This window comes from Dama dama, chromosome 18, assembly GCF_033118175.1.
Source record: "Dama dama isolate Ldn47 chromosome 18, ASM3311817v1, whole genome shotgun sequence".
NCBI classification, from domain to species: domain Eukaryota; kingdom Metazoa; phylum Chordata; class Mammalia; order Artiodactyla; family Cervidae; genus Dama; species Dama dama.
This window is the reverse complement of record NC_083698.1, coordinates 48,338,666-48,359,425: the sequence shown is the minus strand read 5'-3', so window position 1 is coordinate 48,359,425 and position 20,760 is coordinate 48,338,666. Positions and strand designations below refer to the sequence as shown.

Here is a 20,760-nt window from a genome sequence, read left to right as displayed (position 1 = left end):
TACGTAAGTATACGTGTTGAATTACTAACCAATCAAAACTATATGGATAGGTTACTAGATGTCATCTTAATAATTATTCCAAATTTGTTTTTTCTCTTTTCTGGTCCTTGACTATAATAATGAGGTCTATATCTTCAGAAAAATTGCTAATATAAAACAATGACTTATCACTAAAAAATAAAATTCAATATAATCTAAGGTGTATATCAGCAGGATGACATGCAGCAGAGCCACCTCAATCTAGGTATGTTGGTCTGTGACATGGAGAGCATTGCGTTTTGTCCCCAGGATTAATGTCCTGTGAAACACTTGAGAGTGTCAAATACCACCAGGGCACCAAGGATTTTAAGTCCAGCTCAAAGGCGTTGTGTTCAAGCCTAAGACTATTTCTTCCAGCCTCTCCCTCTCCTACTGACCCTCGGTCCCTTGCTCTAGTTCCCCTTCCTGTCACGGGTCCATGCTGTACACCCAAGGATGGCAGAGATGAAGCCTGGGCTGACAGGTACTGGAACTGATCTCTTCCTTGATTCTTCCTCCACTTCACTTCACTATACGTTTTTTTAAAGATACTTGCAAAATGTAATATAGTTTTCATGCACACGTGTATACTTTAAATAACCATTCTGGCCAAGAAAGGACTTTAAATACTCTAAGACAAGCAAATGATTGTTGGTATATAATTATACTTTTTTTTTGTAAGTATGAAAAATTTGTTTTCAATGAGCACCTCATTCCAAGAGCTCCATTGAAATGTTTATTTTAGTTTAAACCAACTAATACTTTGTAACAAAAGTCTTTCTCTAAATAGCTACTGAAATACAAACATGGAGGACCAGTTTAAATGGCTCTAAATTGAACACAAGTATCTTTTGCATGGATAAACTACTAACAGCAATAGATAAAAACTACAGCAAAGTTATTTCACTAATTCAATATTTTATTTGGTGTCAAGGCATATAACTTTGAGTTATGTCATTTCATTAGTAATTTGAGAAGAAACTCTAGAAAATATCAATTGTGCCACTAGAAGAGGGAGTTAACTTATTTATTGAAGCATTTACAGTTATTCTTTTTTATATCTACTTAGGTACAAAACTTTTGTAAGAAAGATAACACTTTTATTGCATTATATAAGTTCATATTTACAGAAGTCATAATGCAAACTCATAAGCATAAATATACATGATGCAACCATTAAAAGTTTTGAAACTGAAAACTAGAGTTTAACAGGCAAAATACTTAATATGGCTTTTAAGAAAAGTAACTATTTAGAAATGATTTGTTATTGCCCCATTCTAGTAGTTTCTCATCAAGTGAACATAAAATTATGATCTCTTTAAAATGATACATGTTATCTAAGCCAATGCTGTACACATTTTTAATGTAGTATGCAATGATGCATCGCTTTCTTAAATGTACATATGTACATATGTATAGATATACAGTACACAGACAGTTGTTTTAATACCCTGAACATCTTGAGTAAAACTATTATGACTTTTCTATTATAAAACTACTTGAAAAGTGGGTATAACTTATTGGTATTGCAGTTCAATTTGACAGAATTGAAAAAAAAGAAGTTGGTTATAAATACATTCTTTACAAAAAATTGAATAGTGGTCCCGCACTCATACTTTATGTTGCAGTGAAAACATTTGATTCATTTAAAGGTATTTACATCTTGCTGTCCTTGGTTTTTGTGTGAAATATACAAAAGAATGAGAATACTGTAGGCAGGCCTAGTTGTTAGATTTTTCTACTTGTTCATTTTTGCGTAGGTTCCAAATCGCTTGAGTTGTTGTTTATTTCTATTTGCCTTGTATTACTGCTGCTGCTGCTTCTTTTGGTGTTCTGGGAACACTGGGTGACTTTACTTCTAGGAACAGGAAGAAAAGATTTAACTCTTGAAACACCCAACTCAGTCTTTGATTTACTGTTGCTGCATTCAGTCGTTTGATGGCTGCTGAGAGGACTGACCTCCTATAAGAAAGGAAAACAGAATAGCTTAATTTGACATTGTTCCCAACTTCTGTGATCGGCACTAACTTCCTCCTCTCTGTCCCTGTACAAGTATGTATGAGTTTCTCCCTTAACACAGGTTCTCATGGGGGGAAAAAAACACAGGGGAGGAGAGAAGTTGAATGCTTAATGTCCTATAGAATCACTGTCTGATCTCCCTTAGGTCCTCTGTGGTATGCCAGATACAGGAGTCAGTGAAACTAGTGCCTGAGTCTGGAGTCTCCTCATCAACAGAAATTGTATGAAGTCTTAGGCCTGAGGAAGTCCAACTGGACTACTCCAACCATTTGTAAGCAGTTCTACAATCCAACACTTTTACCTTGAGTGTGTCACTGAATTTTTCTGCCTTTAGATCTAACTGGACTATTACTCACATATTCTGAATGTTTATCAGACAAGCACTGTTCTCGGCTTACAGTGGAGAATGTAAAAGGGCACCATCCTTGTGCTAATGGAGCTTCTGCTGTATTGAATTGTTTCCTGGTGATGAGTCTGTAACTAAGGGAGCTCAAGATCTTTAATTCTTGAGAACTGCATGCTAGCATTCTTCTAGTACTTCTGATCACCTGGCCCAGGTCTCTTTTTGCCCATGAGGAAACACAGTTGGACAGGTAAGTGTGACTCATGATGCTGCAGTAAGACCTTTTACTCAGTTTTCGCTGATCATGAGTTCACTTGGGCAGGTCCCCCTTCATGTTTACCCATCAGCAGAACTAAACTCAAGTGAGTGGTGAAGTGGGGAAGGAGGAAGGGTGAACATGGACATAATTTGGAAAGAAATGGGGTAGAAAATGTGAATGATGGATCAAAGGTATGTGCTACAGAACAGGTCTAAGCCCTGATTGCACATGAGAGTCCCCAAGGAGCTTTTAAGAACTCCAATGTCCAGGTTGTACCTTAGACCAATTACATCAGAACCTCTAGGGCATGTGGTCCGGGTACAAGGGATTAAAAAACAAATCCTCAAATAGTTTTCATGATGAATCCAAAATGGGAATTTCTGCTTTAGGGGACTGAACTTTCATCTCCATAAGAAGAAAACATTGATTATTATATTTTCTATGGATGATTTAAATATGTATTTATGTAAATAAGGGCTTTTCTGTTTAAGAAGGCCGGCTGACAGGCTGCCTGATTAACAGGCCCCTCTCTGACCACATAGGAGAAAGTGATTTCAGCTAACACAGAGAGCTTTTCCTCCTAAAGGGAATTACTTCCTGATAACAGAAGAAACTGGGCATCTAACCAAGAAATGCTCACTGCCTTTTTCAGGATAGAAAAGGCATGAGCTTGGAAGGGTTCAGGACTCTGGCAAATGCCAAATGAGTACTACTTCGCCCTCTGGTGGCAGGTTCTAAGAAAACAACCAATCACGGGGGAATAGTCCTTAGACTGCTCAGTGGGCAAAGAAATACAAGGCAGGCCCAAGGAATGTGTTCTGCACCATAGTTCAGGGACAGCCCCTGAACGAAAATATATTCCAGCCAGAATTATCAGCAGGGACCCCAGGTGTCACCTCCTCAGTCATTCTTATCTGCTCCCAACTATGTTTTTACTGTGCTTCTAAGCCATTCCGAATTGGGGTGGTGGGGGGGGGGGTGGGAAGGGATGGCGGAGACGACCAAATACTATATAGAGTAAGCCACACAGGTCATGCTCTTCTTTGTAGATCGTCATGTTGTATATTTTTATATACGACCCCAGCCTTGTTAGTATTTCCCCCAATACACACAGCTTCACAGGAAACTAGTCAGGACTGAAACCTCTTGAAGCCGTGAGAGAGCAGGGGACGGGAGCCCAGGGCTGTCCAGTGATCAGAGGAGGATTAATAATGGGATAGTCTCACCACGCTCACCATTTAATCCTGCTCTTTGCACTCCCTCTCCCCACAGGTCTGTGTCAGCTGCCACGTGAGGGGACGTGAACCACAATGGACATAGCTTGGTAAGCAAACCACACATTATTAAATACATCTTACAAAATGGACCTCCTCATAAAAGCACTACTGGGTAAGAAGTATTTTTATTGTTTCCATTCACTCAGTAGTACCATACTGGGACATCTCATCTCTTGGCATTTATTAACCAATCATAAAAGTTATTTCAAGAGGGTAAGGAACTCTATGGGAATCCTGGCTCTTCTACTGGACATTCTGATTTGCTTGCAAAGGACATTCTGTCTCTGAAACATGCATGGTACGGAAGTTCAAGTAAATCATGTATGTGTAGATTTTTCTGTTATCACTTAGCACTTTGCTATAATTAACTCCAGTTTTCCAAAATGGTGCTCAAAAGAAATTCAGTGTTCCATTTTAAAATACAGCAAAGAAGAGAGATGTTACATTAATTCTAGGTTTGGCATAAACTAGTGAAAACAAATAGAAGAGACACTCAAATTTTGGAATCCAATTTTTTGGCATCAAATAGAAGGGGGGAAAAGTAATGCTTTTCTATGTGATTCCTTCAAGCTATTAGCCAAACAGTACTTTTTTCTAACCTTGATTACCTAGTGAACACTTACACCTTTATCCTGATTATTTCCCTGCTATAGTGTAAAAGTAACTTTGTAATGCACATTGAAAGATTTGTAAAGTCAATTTCACAACAATCCTTCTTTGTCCCATTTTGGAGGGAAAAGGGACACTTACCTTTTGTGACACTGGCATTCTTGGATTATTAACAGTTGCTGAAAACACAGGATTGTTTCCTGAACTATCAAACCTCCTTAAATCATCCCTGGAATCAGCAATCTGGAAAATACACAAGTCATGTTTTCACAGGTAAACTGTGACATACTCAAGGTAAGATGTAAAGTCACTGTGGAAAACCCACAGTGAGAAGTGTGGTCCTTGTCTTACTGTCAGGAGCTTAGGTCCTAAAATGCTCACATAAGGACTTTAAGCTTTCATGTGAAACTAACAGCAGATGCATGAGACATAGTTTCTAAGAAAAAAAAGAGTTTTTTAAAGTCAAAAGAAGACAACCAGATAAGCCCTATTTAAAAAAAAAAAAAAAAACTTTTGGCACAAAATGAAAGGATATAACGTTTGCAAGATTTTTCATTGTAACCTTATTTTTCCAGGGTTAACTATTTTGACTCACTCCCAGCAAGATTAAATAAGCTAGTGAGTTCTTTATCCCAAGTAGACTGTCCAAATACAACAGGTGAGTTTTTGGGTAGAACCTGCACAAGATATAACTACCCTCTTTCGCTCCCTTTCAAGCAAAAGGCATTTATCAAAGAAGCCTGGTAAAATTTGCTGCAGATATCAGAGTGCAAAAACAGGTTGAACTTGATGCTGTTAATGCTTCAAGATTTTGGGTCACTGATTTCCATCTTTGGATCTCAAATTTCACAGTTTAAACAAATTACACAGGTCACTTATTTTTCTTATTTTATAAGTAAAGTTGTTCCTCTCTGCAGAATGCAAGGCTGCTGTCATGCGCTTACTGATTGGTGACAGCCCAGGTTAGGAATACGGAAAGGAAACGGTGGTATTGGTTTAATTTGTGATAACACATGCAACTTTCACTTTGGGTTTTTCAGAGAAGCCGTGCTAAATAGAGCTCCCTTGTATAAGTGGGTTTTTTTGGAAGGAAGGACTTTTCTAAGCAAGGTAATGGAAGTTTTGATTTGGAGCATTAATCATACTATCCGATAAGGGATTTTTCTCAGGGAAAGCGATATGATGTGGCTCCAAGAAGTCTGTCTGCTGCTGGGGGAGCCACTCAATGCCCTCCCCACTGTGTCCTGCTTACCTTGCTTATATCAGATTCAGATTTGCTAGAGCACATGCTCTGAAGTTCCTTGACAAGATCTGCTTCATCATCCGAACCCAGAGAGAGTCTTTGATCCAGATTCAATGTCAATGACAGATCATTCTCTAAGGACCTACCACAGAGTTCAGAAAAGAGTTTTTCAAACCCAGAGCAACCACCCAACTTCCAATATGGAAACCTAGACCCCACACCTTTCTGGGGGATTTGTGGAGGAAAAAAGTTTTTAACATCTTTTAAAGGCATCCATAAATGTCACTTTATACAACAACCCATTCCCATCTGATTTTGCTAACTCCCAGTCAGAATTCTCAATAGGATAAAATTTTATTACACAAAGAAATCCACTTTGACTTACAACATTCCAGTCTTCTTACTCTTCCCTTTCCTACTCTGTCCCCAAGGATGACACTAAACACGCTGGTGTACGGGGCAGTGTGACAATGGCGTAAATGTGAATTTATCACTTTTTATTAGCAACGTGACCATGGGTCGGTTTTTTTTTTTTGTACTCAACACCTCAGTTCATGGGTTCCCTTCTATCAAATGCCTACATCATAGAGTTATTACAAATACTATATAGGCTGTTGAATACAACAGATCTAACAGTGGGCCTGGCACAAACAAGCATGTGACACAGATTCATTGACCCCTACCCCTCTTGTAATTCTATGATAAATCTTTATTTCAGTTTACAGATTTGGAAGCATAGTCGACAATTCCCTAGGAGCAGCATGAGAAAAAGTCAGTCATGTTATGTTTCTGTAAATCTGTCATTAAAATCATCAGTCCTCTAAAGCCTGTTTACTGCTGCTGCTAAGTCGCTTCAGTTGTGTCCGACTCTTAGCGACCCCATGGACTGCAGCCCACCAGGCTCCTCCGTCCATGGGATTTTCCAGGGAAGAGTACTGGTGTGGGGTGCCACTGCCTTCTCCAAAGCCTATTTAAAAGTTCACAAATACAGGATTTTACCATATCTTTGTGAACTGTATTGATAATAACTATAAAATTTGATACAAAATGAAGTCAGTGACATTTCTAATCTTTCAAACTAAAAGCAAAATAGCCTTTATAGTTTTTTAGATTTCATTCATTCAATTTCAGCTTAATACTAGCATTTGAATTACCTCTACTGCTTTTTAAAAAATTATATTAACAGCATAACAGTTGCACAAACTAATGCTTCCCAGGGGGCGCTAGTGGTAAAGAACCACCTGCCAATGTATGAGACATAAAAGATGAGGGTTCGATTGCTGGGTCTGGAAGATCCCCTGAGGGCAGGGCAACCCACTCCAATATTCTTGTCTGGAGAATCCTAGGGAGAGAGGAGCCTGGCGGGCTACAGTCCATGAGGTCGCAATGACTGAGATGACTTTGCACACACACACACAATGAGAATGTGTACTGTTTTTTATGAGTTAAATCTGCAAGGGAAACTTACTTTTGGTTTGATAGCGAAGCATTCCTGTTACAATTCAGCTGTAATATAGTGTTACTTTTGATACCTGTTTAGAGAGAAAAAAATGTAGTCATTTCCATAGAATGTCCCTGTGCATCTTGAACTCTGTATTTAAAAGAAATAGTCTCTAGACTCTGATGTATTTTCATACTGTTTTTGGACTAAATCCATCTCTTGAGGCTCTGTGGAAGACTAGGGAATGAGCAACGACCTCATGTATATTTATGACTAAAATCAGTACAACTCACACCACCTGAGGCTCAATTCAGGCCTCCTCAGCTCCACTTTCATCAGTGGATCCTATTCTAACCAGGCAAGTTCCCACAGCCTTAGGCCTTTGTTCTCCAAGTGCCTAAAAGAGGGTTAATACCTGCCTTTTGAAGATGGTAATCCCTTTATTTCCCTTTGTTTGCCTTCCAAGGGATCCTGACTGTGTAGACCCAACAGTTTTTGATGTGTGGGCCTGATGATGTATTATACTGCAGGTGGCTTTAGCGGTATAGAAACTTAACTTTTGATTGCTTTGCATTTTACAGAAAACTAAATAGGAAAAGTAAACAAAAAATCACAGCATTAAAACAAATACTGCATATCATACCAATGTTTTTCTAACTGCAAATTTCAACCCATTTTAAAAAACAAAGAGAATAGGAAACACCGGATTGCACAGCTTGTATGTAGTAAATATATAAATTGGTATCCATTTACAGAGACATGCAAATGCATAGGTCTATGTGTACTGGTCAGGCTTTAAAACACATTTCTCAAAAAAAAAAAAAATACATTTCTCACTGTGGCTTATGGTCAAAAGTTTGAGAAACACTAAACCATTTTAGACTCAAAATCTATTTCTATAATACTCTACATTTTATCGGAGAAGGCAATGGCACCCCACTCCAGAACTCTTGCCTGGAAAATCCCATGGACAGAGGAGCCTAGTGGGCTGCCATCTATGGGGTCGCACAGAGTCGGACACGACTGAAGTGACTTAGCAGCAGTAGCTACATTTTATAAATGCATTAATACAGCTGCTTCTGAGTGGATTCTAAAATTGTATAAATGGTGCTAGCATAAATTATCTCTAAAGAATGATTTTGAGAAGTCTGTCAAACTTGGTCTATCCTGATTAAAAGCAGATCATCATCAGGTGTCTACGTTTCCTCATCCACACTTCTGTTCTTACTGTCAGAAAGCATTAACTAGTAGTTTTCCTCTAATTAGCATGGAAGTACCTAAGCTTGGACTCTGCCCTCCAGAAGCAGTGACCATAATCTCAGCTTGGTTTAGGTCAGGACAGAAAAGGGCTGTGTCTTTATCAAAGTTTATGAACTTCCCCAGTGGTCTGCATGGAATGCAAGAGAGTTCTGTTTTGGTATTTTTTAAAACAATGATGTCCAAAAATATCAACCCAAACATTGGTGTAATAATTTTGTATGAAGTGTAATTATTGGACAAGGTGACTATTATTTAAAAAAATTAAAATTAGAGGCATGTCCACCTTTGGTTGTTAACCAACCAGTGGTTCATTCACCTAAACCCTGGCCAATGCATTTTATAAATCTCTATGTTGATGTCAAACTATGGTTGCATACAATTTTATTCACCTTTCAATTAAGTTTTCATGTTTGAAAGAACATTTGATATATCCACTAGCTCTGCAACTAATAAATATTACAAATATAAATTTAAAATAATTTATATCAGCTTTTTTCCAAATATATATTTCCAAGTTAGATTTATCTCCATAATACTGTTTGAAGTTCATATTTATTTTATGGATTTTGTCTGACAGCTCTACAGTATTGCAATATATATTGACAGTGCTTATTGTTTAGGTACTCACTTAGCTCAGGAAAGCAGTTGATCCTGAATCCTACAGGAATTCTAATGAACTGGGAAGTGACACAGTGAAGAGCCTGCAGAGGTGTCCTTATTTGAGTACCAGGATTATTATGAGTGGCACAGACTGAAGGAAACAGCTCTGGACTCATAAGAAACAAAAACATGGATTGCAGAACCCCGTTTGTTGGAGAAGTGGTCTGGAGCAGGTGATCAAGGGGATCTGAGTCTCAGTTCTGCCATCTGTAAATGGGGATGGCAGTCCTCACTGTCGAGCTCTTTTGGATACTTTCAAAGGATAAACGGGTATAATCCTTGTTACAGAAAGCCAGCTGAGGGAGTCTCTTTGCTCTATTGGGGGGCTATAGTCTAATGATTTTATTCCCTGAAGCAAACACTCTAACTTTAGGAAGTAAGGGCAGGCCTTGGAGATCAGAATGTATCCTATTATAAATAACACTTACCTTTACAATGAGAGTTTATGTATTTTTTTCAGGGACTATCCATTCAATTACTTTAAAACTTACGTGACTTTAAGTCACAACTTATGATCACATACTTGGGGTAATCACACAACTCTGGCATGTATTGATATAGTTAAAATTACATTAGTTTTTATTAAAAATCAATACAATCTTCCATATGAAAACTATGGTAACAAAAGCAACTGCTTCTATTTTAAGAAATTTAGGACTTTAGACATCATATTCCTTTCACTTAGGAATCCCACTGCTGTAAGGCTGCCATGAGTGCAGGCCTGCTGAGTTACTTGAGTCCTGTCCGACTCTTTGTGACCCCACAAAATGCACCCTGCCAGGCTACTCTGTCCATGGAATTCTCCAGGCAAGAATACTGGAGTGAGTTGCCATTTAGAACAGTGTGGGGTACAAGGGGCTCCCGAAGACGTAAAGTTAATTACATGTATTAGAAATCCATAATGCATATGAGGTTGGAACATCTTTTCATTCTTACTCAAATATGATATCTTTTAGGGGAGGATATGAACAAAGCTAGTGGAGGTGATGGAATTCCAGTTGAGCTATTTCAAATACTAAAAGATGATGCTGTGAAAGTGCTGCACTCGATATGCCAGAAAATTTGGAAAACTCAGCAGTGGCCACAGAACTGGAAAAGGTCAGTTTTCATTCCAATCCCAAAGAAAGGCAATGCCAACGAATGCTCAAACTACTGCACAATTGAACTCATCGCTCACGCTAGTAAAGTAATGCTCAAAATTCCAGGCTTCAACAGTATGTGAACGATCAACTTCCAGATGTTCAAGCTGGATTTAGAAAAGGCAGAGGAACCAGAGATCAAATTGCCAATATCTGTTGGATCATCAAAAAAGCAAGAGAGTTCCAGAAAAACATCTATTTCTGCTTTATTGACTATGCCAAAGCCTTTGACTGTGTGGATCACAATAAACAGTGGAAAATTCTTAAAGAGATGGGAATACCAGACCACCTGACCTGCCTCCTGAGAAACCTGTATGAAGATTAAGAAGCAACAGTTAGAATTGGACATGGATAACAGACTGATTCCAAATTGGGAAAGGAGTACATCAAGGCTGTATATTGTCACCCTGCTTATTTAACTTATATGTAGAGTACATCATGAGAAATGCCAGACTGGATGAAGCACAAGCTGGAATCAAGTTTGCCAGGAGAAATATCAATAACCTCACATGTGCAGATGACACCACCCTTATGGCAGAAAGTGAAGAAGAACTAAAGAGCCTCTTGATGAAAGTGAAAGAGGAGAGTGAAAAAGTTGGCTTAAAGTTCAACGTTCAGAAAACTAAGATCAAGGCATCTGGGCCCATCACTTCATGGGAAATAGATGGGGAAACAATGGAAACAGTGACAGATTTTATTTTTCAGGGCTCTAAAATCACTGTAGATGATGACTGCAGCCATCAAATTAAAAGACACTTGCTCCTTGGAAGAAAAGTTATGACCAACCTAGACAGCATATTAAAAAGCAGAGACATTACTTTGCCAACAAACGTCCATCTAGTCAAAACTTTGGTTTTTCCAGTGGTCATATATGGATGTGAGAGTTGGACTATAAAGAAAGCTGAGCACCGAAGAATTGATGCTTTTGAACTGTGGTGTTGGAGAAGACTCTTGAGAGTCCCTTGGACTGCAAGGAGATCCAACCAGTCCATCCTAAAGGAAATCAGTCCTGGGTGTTCATTGGAAGGACTGATACTAAACTGCAACTTCAATACTTTAGCTACCTGATGTGAAGAACTGACTCATTTGAAAAGACCCTGACGCTGGAATGATTGAAGGTGGGAGGTGAAGGAGACAACAGAGGATGAGACAGTTGGATGGCATCACCAACTCAGTGGACATGAGTTTGAGTAAGGTCCGGGAGTTGGTGATAGACAGGGAAGCCTGGCATGCTGCAGTCCATGGGGTTGCAAAGAGTCAGACACGACTGAGCAACTGAACTGAACTGAGCAAGGATATTTAAAATTTGTACAACTGATTATCCTAATATCAAAAGCAAAAGGAATAGGTCTAATAATTTATTAGAATGAAACTTTGTGGGGAAGGGATTTTTATCTCCTGTTTTCACTGCTCTATTTCTAGTGTTTAGAAGAAAACTTGGTACATGGTATACATCTCATGTAGGAAGAAATATGTAAAGCTGACTCACTTATAAACACCTTAAACTGGTATTAAATATGTCTATAATCAAATAACACATACTTCTAAAAGTTTAAGGTTCACTTCTGAATGCACATTTGCATATTTCTTTCTTTTTATGTGTCAGCTTTTATTACATAAATATAACTGTGTGGATCCCAAGAAAATCAAATTGCTGAAAAGTAGATGATCATTAACATGGTAAAGATAAATTTAATTTCAGCATTCTAGTATGAATGTTTGTTTTTTTCTGGTAGAGGGCTCTCAACTATTTGTGGAATGTACCTTCCACATGCTTTATTCCATGAAAATACACATTGAAATCCTCAAAATTTTGCTTTGTTGAGTGCATAGTGATAAACATTAAAGCACACTGGCATTCAGAAACCACCTCATGGGTACACACGTCTCATGCCCCTTACCTTCTTCTCTCAAGTCCGGCTTGTTCCAGGTGGGTGAAGAGAACCGGCCAGACTTCTTGCGAGGACTGGTGCTCACCTTTCTCCAGGCACCACTCTCTTTCTTCTTGTTGCAACTGCCGTAACTTGAAACTATGGACAGAGGGAAGCTTCCTCCTTTGAAATCAGCTGTATGTTGGTCCAGCTCTGAAACAACATAAACCACATTCTGTCAGAAGGACAAAAGCAAGAGCGCAGTTGCACAGAGTCAAGCAAAATCCAACATTTCTAACACTTAAAGAAATAACCTCTTCAAAAATCAGGGGCCTATCATACCCAAGCAGGGGTTTGTCAACCAGCAAACATTACTTTGAAGTCTCATATTTAAACATGAGCCAGTAATTAAGAGAGAGCAAGTGAGTTCGTTTTAAAGCAGTGCTGTGCAACATCCATTACATGGAGATAATCTCACTCGTTACAAAGAGAGAAAATAGAGTTCCCTAAAAGCCAGTTCAAGCAAGCATTACATAAGAGCGAATTTCCTCTCCTCCCAGCATAAACCCACATACCTGCTCTCTGGAGGGGACAGCCATGCAGAACAGCTTTATTAAGCAAAATGCTGAGAGCAGCTCTAACCACAGCCTGCTGCCCTTGGCTAGGGTTTTTAGTTGTTTGCCCAAGGCCGGGTTGTCTTTTCACAGAGGCTCTTGACAATATTGCTTCTTGAACTCTGGGTGCAATGACAGCATTCCATAGCTTAGACATCCACCTTCCAAGAAAGGGTTCATAGTTAGGACCCAGGCTCCCAGCAATCACACACAACTCTACCCAGGACAGAGCTGAAGACCCTGAACAAAGCCTAAGTGTTTCTATGGATAGGCTAACTTTCCCAAGGTTGTTTTGGAATAAGTGAAATTATCCAACACCAAAGTAGTTTGAATCTGCCTTACAAATAACAATGTATTTCTAATGAAACTGTTTACCTGTTTCTGTTTTTCTTTATAAGATCCTGGAGCACTAGAGTGCTGAATAAATGAATGCACATGGAAGGGAAAAATACATGGAAAACTTTACAGACTAAAGAAATCAGGAGAAAAAAAGAGCAAGCAACATATGGATCTGATGAGAGTTTTGAAAACAGAGGAAACCTATGATCTATCTAGTCTTAGCAAAAATTGTTTCCTTAGGACCTGCCTGACACACAAGTCATGGTCATCCTCTGATTTCCATGTTGATGACAGGAGTGGCATAGCTTTCTCACTCTCAAAATATTCCCAACTGGGCAGGGCTCTACTTTAAACACTTTAAAGGGAAAGAAGGACCAATGACACTTACTTCACTGTTGCTTGGGCGTGCCCTGGGATTACAGGACAAGATAGGAAGTACTTTGGCCCAAGAAGTGCTTCTGGTGTGCCCAGGCGGGCCAGGCACGAGTTGAGCTGGCGCCACACGGCCAGGGCCCAGTCGACCGTCTTGCACACAGGGTCACAGGGAGACGGCACCTGACCTCTGAACTGGAGACAGAGAGGAGGAAGACGGGGGCTTGGGTTAGAGCAGTGCCGTTGTCCTTTTGTTTCTAACCATTCAAAGTTAAAGCTATAAAAATTTAAGACTATAAAACAAAGCTGTAGCCAAATCTGATCTTACCTTCACTTGGGGTGGGTGAAAGAGCGATTAGGTAATAACATACCCTGTTATGTGTGAGCATGAGATACAGATCTGTGGTTTGTTACATCAAATGAAAGGATGCCGACATGACGGTTCAGTGAGACACCCTGGATGAGGTATCTTACTTGGATGAATTCTTAAACATCAGTGCTGGAAGAAATCATTTTTCACATGTGTATGGAATATGTCACAAGGACTTGCAAATAGTAGGTGTTCAAAAAAGGATTTTGAATAAATGAAATAAAAATGACATTAAATATTCTAATATGGGTAAGTGATAAGATGGCATATCAGAGTCTATGGCATGTTCACTTTGTCTTATTTTTAATTTCCCTAGAAGGAAAGTCTCAGCTAAAATGCTAACTTAAAATGTACACAACTCTGCTAGCATGAAGATATGTTTTCAAATTTTAAAATGTGCAAATTTTAAGTAATACTGTGTAACACACATGGTTGAATGGGGGCAATTCTTTTTAGAGTTATATCTTATATAAGAGTCCCTTTTTGGTATTACAGCAGATTCACAAAAGGACAAAGATTTATATACTATGAAGAGAAATCTCTCAACTATTTAGAAGTCAGATATAACAATTAACTATTTTTATAAGAAACACATTCATGTAAATCTCTACTTTACCAAGGAATTATGATATTAAGACTGAGGATAATATGTGAATGTTTGTATATCCTACATCAAGGGATAGAATTTGGCACAGACGAAAATGCAAGAGTGGTTCAGTGATTCTAGCAGCTTCATTAAAGTGACATCACTGTGTCACATGAGGCTTTGGGATCTGTTATAATATCCCATGTTTTTCAAAAGAGGATCATATTTCTCCCACTTTCTCTGATAGTCTCCCAGTGAAAATGAGATCATGGGCTACAATTAATAGGTGAATATTAATTTCCTTGGGTTTCCCTGGTGGCTCAGACAGTAAAGAATCTGCCCACAGATATTTCAAAAGAACAGCATGTATACTATCTATGGTGAAACAGATCACCAGTCCAGGTGGGATGCATGAGACAAGTGCTCCAGCCTGGTGCACTGGGAAGACCCAGAGGAATTGGGTGGAGAGGGAGGTGGGAGCGGGGATCGGGATGGGGAATACGTGTAAATCCATGGCTGATTCATATCAATGTATGACAAAACCCACTGAAATGTTGTGAAGTAATTAGCCTCCAACTAATAAAAAAATAAAAATAAAAAAATAAAGACACACCAAAAAAAAAAAAAAAAAAGAATCTGCCCACAATGCAGGAGGCCCAGGTTCAATCCCTGGGTGGGTAAGATCCCTTGGAGAAGGGAATGGCAACCCACTTCAGTATTCTTGCCTGGAGAATTCCATGGACAGCGGATCCTGGTGGGTTACAGTCCATGGGGTTGCAAAGAGTCAGACACAACTGAGTGACTAACTCTTTCTTTCACTTTCAATTTCCTATTAAAGAAGGTATAATTATTTTTTTTTATTAAATACTAGAAGCTTGGTCTTTTCCAAAAAAAGACCTGTTTATTTTTATTCCTGTGAGAAACTGGAAGAAGAAATTTTGATCACATGCCAGTGTGCTTCTAAGCACCCCCAAAGATATGGTTCCATCCTGCAGTTACAAGATTTCTGTTGTTTTTGCAGTTGTCTTCATTCCCACTGTAAACCTACCCCAGGAATCCGTTTTATTAACCTACTTGAAGTGATTCCTGGTAAACTGAACACATTACCCTTCCTCCCCACTTTCTGTTCCTTATAGCACAACCCACTTGCCCATCCTCAAACACAATGGAGGAAAGTGTAGAGCTTGAAGATCAGAACTTTCCTTTCAAAATAAGTAAAATCAATCCTTTTCAAACTATGTTTACCAGAGAGCCGGAAGAGGGAGAGGATTAGGGAAGATTTCAAGGAAGATGAGCATGGCCCCTGCGCAAGAAAGACAGAAATTCGTGAAGCAGTCCCTGTTCTTCTCTTAGATAAACCAGGCACTTGGCCGTGTTGGTGTAGGCTCCTCAATGAAAAAATGCAGCCTTCTGGGGAGAAGTGGGTACTTGGGAAATCTCTGTATCTCCCTTTCAATTTTACTGTAAACCAAAAACTGCTCTAAAAATAATAGTCTTTAAGAAAAATACTGGTATCTTTTGCAGTTCTTTAGGTGAGTTTTTTAGCAGTGAGACTTAAATATTAATAGTGATGAAGTTAATGGAAACATCAATGATTTGAAAAGCTACAAAACCCATGACTGTCTTTACCTCACCTCTCTTCCTACTGGCTGAGGTCATATAACAGATGTGCTTTGGTCAAAAGAGTATATATTTATGATCAGGCAACTGACTTTAGCAGAGCTTGGGGCAGATGATTTCTGATTCAATTAGGAACTTCAGGAACTAACTGAAATCACCACTAGTAGGGACTGTTCACTAAATTACCAAAGGCATTCCTGCCGCACCCTTCTCCCTCCACCACCCTCCCCCAGCCCTCTGCTATGAATGCATGTACATTCACATGCTCTAACACAACATACACAGAGATTTTGTTCAGGAACTTGGTGAAGCACTCTGGTGTTGGGAAGATAGCTCCAGCCAAGGTCTATGGCAGAAGGGTGGGCATGAAACCAGTTCTGGATAATGAACCATTAAGGGGAAGTCTGATTCTGGCAATTTCAGAAAAAGATGCTGTCCCTGCTGATAAGAAGGAGGCAAAAGAAGCCTAAGTTCCCTCTCCGCACAGCGCAGCATCCTGCTCCCTACCTGTGAACAAGTCTGTGTGAGGGTCTGGTGCCTGAAGCCCTGCAGAAGCCAGGCAGTCGTGAAGAGAGGCCAAGAGATTAACCCAGACCTGGGACCTGACATAACGAAGGTGTGAATGGACATCGGCAACACCCACTGCAAGGCATCTGGTTATGTAAGGGAAAAAAGCCTCTTTTTGTGTGTGAAGCAGCTAACAGTGGGGTGTCGTATTACCTACACTTTAAAATCCTCTGCTGCTACAATAAAGATCCTGTCCTCCAAGTGCGGCCCCACTGTGCAGGATTAAACAATAAAATCTTACTAAATTGAGCTCTTTTATTTCAAATCCTCCCAGACACTTAGCTCTGGCCTAATTTAAGAATATGACATTAGAGAATAATGTGCTCAATTTGGTAAGCACTACATTAATTTTGTTATTTTGATAGAACGTAGAATATTTACTATGAAAAGTCACTAAAAGTGATTATTCTTCTTAAAAATGTGTCAACAGAGATTTCTATTTTTTTATATGACTTTTTAATAGTTACTATAGCACAATGTAACAAATATTAAAACCAGCTTGAGTAGATGGATAATGAAGGCTCCAAGGAAACAATAGCTTTTCCTTAAGAAGAATGATTAATTTTCTAATCTAGTCTCAGATAGCAATTAAACTCAGGGAGACTCCTTGAGAATAGTTAATAAAACAATAAAACCTATCTGCTTTTTTGGGGGCGGGGGGGGGGGGGCGTGCCACACCACATGGTATGTGAGATCTTAGTTTCCCAATGAGGATCAAACCTGCATCCCTTGCACTGGAAGCTCAGAGTCTGAACCACTGAACCACCAGGGAAGTCTGTTTTTTTAAAAACTACTTAACATAGTACAGGTACTGTTATGAGTTTTACATGCATTATCCTATTTAACCCTTGAAGTGTTAATTGCTCAGTTGTGTCCAACTCTTTATGACCTCACTGACTGCAGCCCGCCAGGTTCCTCTGTCCAAAGGATTTTCCAGGCAAGAATACTGGAGTGGGTTGCAAAGCCCTCCTCCAGGGGATCTTCCTGATCCAGGGATTGAACCTGAGTCTCCTGCAAACCCATATCTCCTGCACTGCAGGCAAATTCTTTACTGTCTCAGCCACCAGGGAAGCCCCACTTGACCCTTGCCTACCCCCGATTTTTACTTGCCAGAAGCCACACAGTAAGTGGCAGAGCTCAAGCCCAGGTTGCCTGACAGCGATGCCAGGGAATGTCAAGGAGCCTCTCCCAACAACGGGCCGCGTGTGGTCTGTTACCTTACTCACAACCTTCCTCCTGAGGAACCTGCGCAGCAGCCCCTGCATGGGCTCGCCGTCCCAGCGCAGCTGCACCCAGCGGAAATGCTGCTGCACCAGCAAGTCCGAGCCCTGGAGACAGGCCTTGGCGATCGTTCCCATCAGAAAGCAGTTCTCATGAAAGTAGTAGCATTCAGACGTTCCGTTTCCTAAAACAAACCAAAGCAGCAGTCCAACGTCAGGAAACCACAGCAGAGAACAAGTTCAACAAGTGAAGGAAAGACGGCCATGAAGCGTGACGTGTGCTCCAGGGGACAGAGAAAGCTCTTAAAGCAGCTGGCTTCTTGGGGTGGTCTCTCCACTATCTTTACCTTTTTGGAAGGTACAGGGGCTTTCAGTACTGTGATTTTCCAGAGGTCCCAAAAAGTCCCCCAGTAACTCAGACAATGAAGATTTTTCCAAGTTCTCCAAGATGACGATGATTTTCTTGTTAGCAGGAGATTGTTTCACTGGGATCAGACAGGCTGTGGTCAAAACAGAAATTCAATGATTAAAATGTATCAATGATTAAATGACCAATGATTAAAACATAAAATGACAGAGATGTACAAACTTTTAAAAGTTTACGTGTTAGCAAAGATGTGACACAGCGCTCTGACATGGCTGGGAAAGTATAAAGACTCTGGGAAACAGTTTGAAATTACTGAATACAGCTGAGGATACTGCCCCACACACAATGATCCAACACTAACTAGTTCCATAACAGATCCCAAACAGAATCAACCCAAATGTCCACCAACAACAGAATAGAAAGTATGTTCGTACAATGGATTTGAAAATGAACAAATTGTATCTACAAGCAGCCACATGGAAGACTGTCACAAACGGTATATTAAGAAACATATCACACAAGGATACAAACAATATGACACTATCATTTAGAGTTCAAACGGGCAACATGACACATACACTTTAGGAATTCATAGATAGTAAAACTGTTTTTAAAAAGCAAAGAAATGATTACAAAAGCAAGACTAGTGGCTACCTCCAGAAGGAAGGGTTTGTGAACAAGGGTGGGGCAAGTGGGCCCATTCTGGAAGCTAGGGATGTTCTATTTTGTGACCTGGTCAGTGGTTAAATTATCATTTTATTTTAAATTATTCACTGATCTATAAAAATAGGTAGTATGTATTTTATAGATGGAAATTTCAGAATACAAAGGGTCAAAAATCCTCCAGTGAGGATTGAATCCTTTAAATTTATTTTGATAAATTAAATTTAATCCTTTAAATTACACATATGTAAAATGTTCATAAAATTATGGAGACAGGACCTCAGAGACAAGCAGATCCCTCCTTTCATTTCATAGATCTCAGAGATGTTAAGGAGATTTGACCAAGGCTTCAGAAACAGTGATAAGGAAGGACCACAATCTGGGTCTTGTGATTCTTATTTTAGGGGTCCTCACACTAAAGACAGGGGGTGTGAGCTGCATAAATGGAGGATTATTATTATATGTATTAGACAAATCGGTAGATAAAGTGTAACTGAAAGACTGCCTGGGCACCTGCTAAGCACTCAAATGTTGTTAATACTGTAGTTGAAATACATCTATAATACTAGCTAGATAGCAATGAATAAAAAATTTATATCACCTTTTAATATTTTAGAAGATTCTAAGATGCCCTAGTCTTAGCTAAATTAACCTTGAGAAAAGATCAATTTAGAATACTCAGCAGTGATTTTGTCAAGTAATTCCACTTTCTGCAAACACTTATGATAGTGCATTATACCCATTCCGCCTCCATGTTACTATAGACACAAATGCATTGTCACTTTCAAGAGAACTCCTTGAACACTGTAAATTAATCTTTTCTGAGACTGAAATAACTTTTCTGGATGCTACAAAGCTTTAAAAACTAAAAGACCAGAAACAAAACCAGCTGTCTCTCCATCAAGTTGTTTCTGTGGGGGTGGGTACACTAGCATTTGGCATGTGCCACATCCCCTTCAACACGGCTATTCAGTAAAGAGTGCTAACACATTTGTGCTTCTCAGGGTCAAATATTATTTCGGAACTATATTTATTATGGAAGTATGATGGCTTTACCAGCTAAGCTGGTAAAGAATCCACCTGCAATTCAGGAGATCCCAGTTCGACTCCTGGGTCAGGAAGATCCCCTGGAGGAGGGCATGGCAACCTACTCAAGTATTCTTGCACAGGGGCATTCCATGAACAGAGAAACCTGGCAGGGGGTCGCCAAGAGTCGGCCACAACTGAGCGACTAAGTACACTATGTTGTTTTTAAAAACAATAATGATAAGCTAACAAATCTTTTATACCCAGTGATTAAAAAAAAAAAAAAAAGACAGATTGAATGGTTTATGTATCTGCTTTTCTGTAATTAAGGACTGAAGGTCTCCAGTTTTTCCTTGATCTGGATTAGGTGTACAGCTAGTTCTAGTGGCCTTGAAGCTCCTACATACAGCTAGAATGTGTCTTCAGGAACATGTAATTTGTTGTTATTTAGTTTCTTAGTCATGCCCAACTCTTTTGTGACCCTGTGGACTATATCCCATCAGGCTCCTCTATCCATGGGGTTCTCCAAGCAAGAATACTGGAATGGGCTGTCATGCCCTCCTCCAGGGGATCTTCCCGACACAGGGATCAAACCCACATTTCCTGTGCTGGCAGGCAGATTCTTTACTACTGAGCCATTAGGGAAGTGTTTGGCTAGTTCTAATAGCCTTGAAGCTGTGCATCTAGCTAGAATGTGCCTATAGGAACACGTAATTGCATCTCTACAATGTCTTCCATGGCCCCCTTGCCCTGTGTACTGTGCTAAGCACTAGCATGCTGGAGGTAACTGATTCTAACTGGGGGAATGTGGCATTTTAAACTCTACCCATTATGAAGAATGGCATCTTGACAGATGGGAAGAAGGGTTTCTAGGTTT

The 20,760-nt window shown here is 39.6% G+C and overlaps 1 protein-coding gene across 2 annotated transcripts in view; it reads right to left on the bottom strand.

Moving 5' to 3' along the window:
* Positions 1-916: 916 nt before the first annotated feature.
* Positions 917-20,760, bottom strand: part of CTTNBP2 (cortactin binding protein 2) — a 164,451-nt gene continuing 144,607 nt past the window's right edge. For both annotated transcript variants that reach the window (XM_061165289.1, XM_061165290.1), the window contains 9 exons: positions 18,175-18,327; positions 17,825-18,012; positions 13,481-13,659; positions 12,715-12,914; positions 12,170-12,352; positions 7,237-7,300; positions 5,778-5,910; positions 4,667-4,768; positions 917-1,980 (listed from right to left, as the gene is read on the bottom strand). In XM_061165289.1, the coding sequence (XP_061021272.1) occupies positions 1,765-1,980; positions 4,667-4,768; positions 5,778-5,910; positions 7,237-7,300; positions 12,170-12,352; positions 12,715-12,914; positions 13,481-13,659; positions 17,825-18,012; positions 18,175-18,327 (1,418 nt within the window). In that variant the 3' untranslated portion in view covers positions 917-1,764. The remainder of the gene's footprint in view (positions 1,981-4,666; positions 4,769-5,777; positions 5,911-7,236; positions 7,301-12,169; positions 12,353-12,714; positions 12,915-13,480; positions 13,660-17,824; positions 18,013-18,174; positions 18,328-20,760) is intronic.